Source organism: Boleophthalmus pectinirostris, unplaced genomic scaffold (assembly GCF_026225935.1).
Source record: "Boleophthalmus pectinirostris isolate CB_2022bp ecotype Guang Dong unplaced genomic scaffold, ASM2622593v1 HiC_scaffold_19, whole genome shotgun sequence".
Lineage (NCBI taxonomy): Eukaryota > Metazoa > Chordata > Actinopteri > Gobiiformes > Gobiidae > Boleophthalmus > Boleophthalmus pectinirostris.
The window spans coordinates 4616385-4624899 of record NW_026571140.1 but is presented as its reverse complement, the minus strand read 5'-3'; the positions used below and the strand labels follow the sequence as shown (position 1 = coordinate 4624899).

The following is an 8515-nucleotide window of genomic DNA, read 5'->3' as shown; positions in this document are numbered from 1 at the left end:
CCGGACCTCTGCTTGAGGAGATTTTCTCTTTTCTCTCTCCTCAAATTTGAGTTGAATACCCTGCTATACAGTGTTATAATTTAATGGGCCCTGGGCCACTCTGCACTGGAAAAATTGGGCCTCAGCGTCAAAAAGGTTAAGAACCACTGGTCTAGAGCAGGAAGTGGAGGAGGAAAAACTTGGCAGAACAGAATTAAAGAAAGAGAAGGCTGCCATGTTGAGGACCACTGAAGACCTCAAAGTAGAGCGAGACCTGCTGGTGGGCAGATGCAGCGCACTGGACCACGCCCTGACTAGAACACAGGAAGAGCGCTCCCTGCATATGGACAGATATATAGTACATAAGAGCAGCTCCTGACAAGAGCAGAGGAAGAGCGCTCCCTGCTGATCATGAAGAACAGGGCGCTACACCAGGCGACAGTGCAGGAAAAACAAATCAGAACTGCTCTAGAGGAGGAGAAGACAGCTCTCTCAAAGACCTGTGAGGAGCTGAACATAAAGCGCTCCCTACAGGTTCAAAGATTCACTGTCTTGGAGGAAAAGCAGAGGAGAACAGAAAAATAGTTCTCCCTGCTTGAGGAGATGAGCATTGTGATGCAAAAATGTCATTAGTCCGACCTACTGTCTGTAAATATGACGCAAAGAGTCAGAATAATAAATATAATAATAATAACAATAAATGTTGCCTAAATAAATCCATTTTAAAATCCACTAGAGCCAAACCTAAGTTTGTTAAACAATTCAAGATTTACAGTGAATTTTTATATCACGAAATATATCGGTGATTATATCGGCCATCAGCAGCTCAAACCCCCATTTTATCGGTAGCATATCGGCCACAACAAAATCCATATGGGTCAGGCCCTACTTCAAACATGTTCAAACTTAAGGATAAACTTCCAGAGTGCAAAAATAATGTACAAGGCAAAATGGAAAGAACGACCAAAACATATTCAGAAACATTTTATTGAAAGAGAAAGTTCATGTAATTTAAGGGGAATGCGTCTCTTTAAAATGTCCAGAGTCCGAACAACAAGGAAAAGTTTTTGTGTTTCAGTTTGTGGATCAAAATCTGGAACACTGAGTGATGAGCTCAAAAAATGTCCAAATCTGAAAATGTTGAAAGGAAGATAAAAAGAAATGATTCTAGCTAAGTGTGCAGAAGAAGGAATTGAAGTGAATTTGTCATCTGAATGTAAACTAGAACATTTATTTTGTATCTGGAGTGACGTACGATTAGAAGAGTCTGGCAGAAGCACATTATTGCTTTCATGAATTATTGATGTATATTTTTATCTGGAGATTATATTTGTGGTGAGTGATGTCAAATAATTGTCTATATGTATCTGTTGATTGCTGTTATTACAGTTGCTACAAACTCTTTGGGATTATTTGGATTTCTGCATAAATTTGGCATAAAATGTGTCCTGATCTTCATCAAGTCACAACAACAGAAAAACACATTCTGCTTTAACTAATACTGCACAAAAATGATATGTTTTCAGTTTTTCATTGAATACAACATGTAAAAACTCACAGTGCAGGGTGGAAAAAGTCTGTGAACCTCTGGGCTAATGACTTCTCCAAGAGCTACTGGGAGCCAGGAGTCAGCCAACCTGGAGTCCAGTGAATGTGATGAGTTTGCAGGTGTTGGTTAAAGCTGCACTGCCCTATAAAAACTCACACTAGTTTTCAGAAAGCTGTTCTCAAGAAGGACTGCCTGATGTGAACAATGCCCCACACAAAAGAGCTCTCAGAAGACCTGATCAAGAATTGTTGAGTTGCATAAAGCTGGAAAGGGCTATAAAAGTGTATCTAAGCCTCGATGTTCATGAGTCTACAGTAAAACAGACTGTCTACAAATGGAGAAAGTCCAACACTGTTGCTGCTTTCCCTGGCGTGGTCGTCCTGTAAAGACGACAGCAAGAGCACAGCGCAGAACGCTCAATTAGGTGAGGAGGAATCCTCGAGTCTGACACTCGAGACTAAAGACTTTGCAAACATCTCTGGCACATGCAAACATTTTTGTTGATAAATCTACAATACGTAAAACCTGAAACAAGAATGGAGTTCATGGGAGGACACCATGGAGGAAACCACTGCTGTCAAAGAAAAACATCGCAGCACATCTGAAGTTTGCAAAAGATCATCTGGATGTTCCACAGCACAAGTGGCAAAACTTTCTGTGGACAGATGAATCAAAAATTGAGTTGTTTGGAAGGAACACACAATTCTATGTGTGGAAAAAAAAAGACACAGCACCAACATCAAAACCTCATCCCAGCTGTGAAACACGGTGGAGGGAGCATCATGGTTTGGAGCTTTACTGCCTCAGGGCCTGTGGGATTGCTGTCATCGACGGAAAAATGAATTCTAAATTGTACCAAGACATTTTAGAGGAAAACTTAAGACCATCTGAGCACCAACTGAAGCTCAAATGAGGGCGGGTGATGCAACAGGACAACGACCCCAAACATAAAAGCAAATCAACAACAGAATGGCTCAAACAAAAGAAAATGCACCTTCTGGAGTGGCCCAGTCAGAGTCCTGACCTCAACCCCGACTGAGATGCTGTGGCATGACCTCAAGAGAGCAATTCACACCAGACAACCCAAAAATATTGCTGAAGTGAAACAATTTTGTGAAGAGGAATGGTCCAAAATCCCTCCTGACCGTTGTGCAGGTCTGATCTGCAGTTACAGGAAACGTTTGGTTGACGAAAGGAGGGTCGACCAGTTATTAAATCCAGAGGTTCACAGACTTTTACCACCCTGCACTGTGAGTTTTTACATGTTGTATTCAATGAAAAACTGAAAAGATATCATTTTTGTGCAGTATTAGTTAAAGCAGAATGTGTTTGTTTATTGTTGTAACTTAGATGAAGATCAGGACACATTTCATGTCAAATTTATGCAGAAATAATAATAATCCCAAAGGGTTCACATACTTTTTCTAGCAACTGTATGTTTCTCTGTTTGGTTCATCTTGGTCCATTCTCAGACTGACTGAGCGCCCTCTGGTGGACAGAACACAGAACACAGCCTTGACATGACAAACATTTGGAAGTATAAAGACAGCGAGAGAAGGGTTTTCTCAAATATTTCATGACACTTTATAAAGTTGTGGTCCCGTACACATATAACACCCACACACATCTCTCACTCTAGACATGTGTCTTCATACAGACACTGAAGTGAGGCTCATGTCTGCACTCTTTTTCTGTCAAACTCCACTATTAACATCACTTTTTTTGTTAAGCGATGTAAAAATAGATGAAAAATGTTGAACTGTTTTACACCGAGGAGAGTGAATCTGTCGGAGCACACAGAGACACTGAGGAGTCATACCAGAGCCTAAACCCTGGGAGCAGAGTGTGAGTGAATGTGGTGTTGAAGGTGTGGAGGTGGGTCAGTTGGTCAGAGGAGACTGTGTAGAAGGACAGAGAGCCAGCAGGACAGTCCACAAACACTGCTACTCTCCCACAAGAGGAGGACCAGGGCTGAGGGAGGAGGGTTTGTTTCTTATTATGATGAACAGAGAAACCAACTTTAGAACACTCCAGACTCCAGGACTGATCATTGCGTCCAAACAAACTGTCATCACCGTCTCCTTTCCTTCTAATTCTTCTGTAAGACACTGATATAGAAACCCATCCACTCCACTGGACCTCCCAGTAACAGCGACCAGTCAGACCAGTGGAACACAGAATCTGAGCCCAGTCAAATCTGTCCTGATGATCTGGATACGGCTGCTCCTCTTCCACATGTGTCACCTTCTTGTTGTTGTCAGACAGTTTGAGTTCTCTGTTCGCTGTGTTTGGATCCAGAGTGAAATCACAGAAATCTGATGGAGAGAAGATACAACACAGCAGCAGTTAGTCCCCTGTCCACTCTCAACTTTCCACTCTTCTGTTTGTCTCACATTTATTTGAATGTAAAAACATTTCCTTTCACCACCCCACACCAGTCTATTTCAGATTATTCTCAGTGTAAATCTGGAGTCTATTTCAGATTATTCTCAGTGTAAATCTGGAGTCTATTTCAGATTATTCTCAGTGTAAATCTGGAGTCTATTTCAGATTATTCTCAGTGTAAATCTGGAGTCTATTTCAGATTATTCTCAGTGTAAATCTGGAGTCTATTTCACATTATTCTCAGAGTAAATCTGGAGTCTATTTCAGATTATTCTCAGTGTAAATCTGGAGTCTATTTCACATTATTCTCAGAGTAAATCTGGATTTCTGTGGAGTTTGTTGCTGCAGTGACAAAGTGCAGCTTCAATCTCTGACGTCACTCCACACATTCCTACACTCCTCTGTGCTCCAGGACACACACTTTCTCCTTTAAAGAGGGGCTATGTTCTGAGTCTCCCCTCTCTTTGCTCCCCGTGTTAAATCCCTCCCCCTTCAGAGCACTATCCCAACGCACACAACCACTAATGAAACTCCTGCACATCACATGAGGTTTGTCCAGTTGCTGTGTTCAGTTTTGTGTCATGTTTTTGTATATTTATGGAGAATTGTCCTGTGGGAGCATGGGGGACGTAGGTTTGTGGGTGGAGCCTTGTACAGACTTGTACTGCTAACAGTAAGGAGGGTCCAGGAGAGATCTCTAGATTACTCAAACATGCATGGATGACTTTTTCTTGCATAAGAGCCGCACTTTAAAATCTGTCCACGTGAATCCAGTGTGACTTGTGCTTGTGTGGAGACAGTCCTGTGCTGAGTCCAACAGTTGTGTCTGTGTCAGTGGCTCCAGGGCTCCTCCTTTGCTCCAGCAGCAGTACTTCTGATGTTTAGATTTATTTATTGTGATGATTGTGATTTTGTACAAATAAACCTGCTTGGATTGTAAAAACAGTGTCCAGATGATTACCCCTGAAACTCTACATCTCTACATCACAATAGTGTTTGAACTCACTCAAAAAGGAAATTCTGTGACCCTCAAAAATGAGCCAGATGTGTAATAGAATGCTGACAGACGCGTTGTTTGTGTGACACAAATAAAATCATAAAACTGACCAGAGTTAAATGGGTTAAGTCAGACTTACATCTCCGGATTGGATTCATCCATCGTTCTCCAGCAGGTCTCAGTCTGAAGGAAACACACCACATCAGAGTTTGTCTCAGAGCATTTTCACCCAATGTGACATTCAAATGTGTTCTTCTGGCCCTAACACTCTTCTCAATCTGTGGTGCACAGGCCTCTGGTCCTTCTGAAGTCTGTTTTTATTCATGACACTGTCATTTATGATTTTGAGTGTTAAGCAGGCGAGCATGTCCATACCTGAGAGTGTCCAGTGTGCAGTGGGGGTCCTCCTGTAGAGCACACAGGAGCTTTACTCCTGTGTCTCCTGGATGATTGTAGCTGAGGTCCAGTTCTATCAGGTGGGAGGGGTTGGACCTCAGAGCTGAGGCCAGAGAAGCACAGCCTTCCTCTGAGAGCAGACAACCTGACAGTCTGAGGACACAGATTATTGGAATCAGTCCATTCATTAGAAACATTCAACCCAAATGAGACAAAGAGCAAGTCCCATATCTTTATGTGACTTTATCAAATGTGATTTTCCAATGCAAATACCAACAGGTTATGTAATAATAGTGAAGAATATGAACCCCTCTGACCTGAGCTGTTCCAGTTTACAGTGAGGACTCTTCAGTCCAACACACAACATCTTCAGCCCCGAGTCCTTCAAGTCGTTCAGACTGAGGTCCAGGACTCTCAGACTAGAGGACTGGGAGCTGAGGACTGAGGACAGAGCTTCACAGCTTCTCTCGGACAGGTTACAGCTGCTCAGTCTGGAGACAGAAAACATTGTTTATGTAGAAGTTGAATCAAACCATCCTCTGTTAAACAAAGGAGACTCACAGAGCTTTGGTGGAGGCCTTGACCACTGGCAGCAGCCTCAGGAGAACCTCCTCTGAAGCAGAGTATTTCTTCAGCTCAAACTGGTCCAGATCTTCTTCTGATGACAGTAAGATGAAGGCCAGAGCTGACCACTGAGCAGGAGACAGTCGACCTTCAGACAGACGTCCTGATCTCAGGTACTGTTGGATCTGCTCCACCAGAGAACGATCATTCAGTTCATTCAGACAGTGGAGCAGGTTGATGCTCCTCTCTGCAGACACATCCTCACTCAGCTTCTTCTTGATGTACTCAGCTGTTTTCTGATTGGTCTGGGAACTACTTCCTGTCTGTGTCAGCAGACCTTGTAGAAGGCTCTGATTGGTTGACAGTGAAAGACCCAAGAGGAAGCGGAGGAGCAGGTCCAGGTGTCCATTTGGACTCTGTAAGGCCTGGTCCACAGCTGTCTGATGAAGATGCTTTAGTTTTTTTTTCTTCACACTGAACTTTGTAGTCTTCTGTGTTTTCTGTGAGAGCAGGTTGATCCCAGTGTTGATGAAGGTCTGATGGACGTGAAGAGCAGCCAGAAACTCCTGCACACTCAGATGGATGAAGCAGTAGACCTTGTCCTGGTACAGGCCTGGCTCCTCTCTAAAGACCTGTGTGAACACTCCGGAGTACACTGAGGCCGCTGCAGCGTCCAGCCCACACTCGCTCAGGTCACTCTCGGAGAAGATCAGGTTTCCTTTCTGCAGCTGCTCAAAGGCCAGTTTTCCCAGAGACTCCACCATCTTCCTGGTTTCTGGACTCCAGTGTGGGTCGGTCTCAGATCCTTCTTCATACTTGATGTTCTTGACTTTGGCCTGAACCACCAGGAAGTGGATGTACATCTGGGTCAGGGTCTTGGGCAGCTCTCCTCTCTCTCTGCTTTTCAACACATGCTCCAGGACTGCGGCAGAGATCCAGCAGAAGATCGGCAGGTGGCACATGATGTGGAGAATTCTGGACGTCTTGATGTGGGAGATGATTGTGTCGGCCTCATCTCTGAACCTCTTCCTGAAGTACTGCTCCTTCTGCGGGTCGGTGAACCCTCTGACCTCTGTCACCATGGAGACGCACTCAGCAGGGATCTGATTGGCCGCCGCGGGTCGTGTGGTTATCCAGAGGCGAGCGGAGGGAAGCAGACTCCCCCTGATGAGGTTCACCAGCAGCACGTGCACTGAGGCGGACTCTGTGGGGTCGGTCAGGGCCTCGGTTTTGGTGAAGTCCAGAGGAAGTCTGCACTCGTCCAGACCGTCAAAGATGAAGAGCACCTGGAGGTCTTCAAAGCTGCAGAGTTCTGCTTCTGTTTGACTAAAGAAGTGACGAACAAGTGTCACCAAGCTGAAGCTTCTCTCCTTCAGCACATTGAGTGCTCTGAAAGTGAACGGGAACAGCAGCTGTATGTCCTGGTTGGCTTCACCTTTAGCCCAGTCCAGACTGAACTTCTGAGTGAGCACTGTTTTCCCGATGCCAGCCACTCCCTTTGTCAGCACTGTTCTGATGGCTCCATGTGTGTGAGCTGGGCCTTTAAACATGTCTTCACATGTGATGGCTGTCTCTGCTGGGCCTGGTGTCCTGGAGGCTGTTTCCATGTGTCTGACCTCATGTTCCTGGTTGACCTCTGAAGACTCTCCCTCTGTGATGTAGAGCTCTGTGTAGATCTCATTCAGAAGGCTGGAGTTCCCTGCTTTAGCGATGCCCTCAAACACACACTCAAACTTCTGCTGCAGGTCAGACTTCAGTTTACTCCGACAAACTCCAGAATAAGTCCCTGAATGAAGACAACAGATACAGACCTGAGTCTCAGAGAAGATAAAATGACTGTAAGATCCTTGTTAAATGTGTTAAATGGTCCTACTGCTCCACAGACGCTCAGCCAGCTCCTTCTGCTTCATCCTCCTCAGGAAGTTCAATGTGATCTTCAGAACAGCCTCACTGCAGCTCCTCTGCTCTTCATCCTCATCCTCCCCAGGATCTAAGCCTTCTGGCTCATCTGTACTCAGAACCTTGTGGAGCTTCTTCAGCTCCTTCTGGACAAAAGTGAAGATGTCCTCCTCCAGAAGCTGAACAGACACATTATAAACAACACAAATGCACTCAGTATCAGATCTGTGTGAAACAGGCTTCATTCATTTGAACATTTACAAACTTTATGGTCTGAATGACAGACCTTAAATATGGAGTCCAGCTGTGTGTGATGGTGCTGACCACTGGAGACCTCTGGACCCGGCTGCTCCCCTCTGTCACAGAGACACATGAAACATGCATCATTATTATTTATTATTTATATATTGTTCTTATGATCAATGCTTTTGAAAACTCGTGGCTCTGTGGCAAAATGATGTGTCTCTCCCATAGAGCGGTCACTCCTGAGGGACTCACAGGTGGGGGACTCTTCAGAACACTCTGCTCTGTGCTGGAGTCTGCTGGATTTAATTAACAGGAAAATACATTTGAACTTTAAATTCAAATGATAAACCAGAGCACTGAGCAAATCTCACACCAATGATTTTTTTAAATATAGTTTTACCCTAAACTTTAACTTTTTAATTATAGTGACTGAGTCTTTACTTTGACAAACTAAGGAAACTTTCACTTGAACAGAATTAGAGAAACACTAAATAATCCGT

General features: G+C 44.2%; 1 protein-coding gene across 1 annotated transcript; it reads right to left on the bottom strand.

Moving 5' to 3' along the window:
• Positions 1–2916: 2916 nt before the first annotated feature.
• Positions 2917–8142, bottom strand: LOC129409281 (protein NLRC3-like). Its single transcript, XM_055154994.1, has 7 exons — positions 8056–8142; positions 7744–7948; positions 5868–7656; positions 5624–5797; positions 5286–5459; positions 5050–5093; positions 2917–3843 (listed from the first exon to the last, which is right to left on the bottom strand). The coding sequence occupies exons 1-7, from the start codon at positions 8140–8142 to the stop codon at positions 3293–3295; spliced, it is 3024 nt and encodes a 1007-aa protein (XP_055010969.1). The 3' UTR covers positions 2917–3292.
• Positions 8143–8515: the final 373 nt, after the last annotated feature.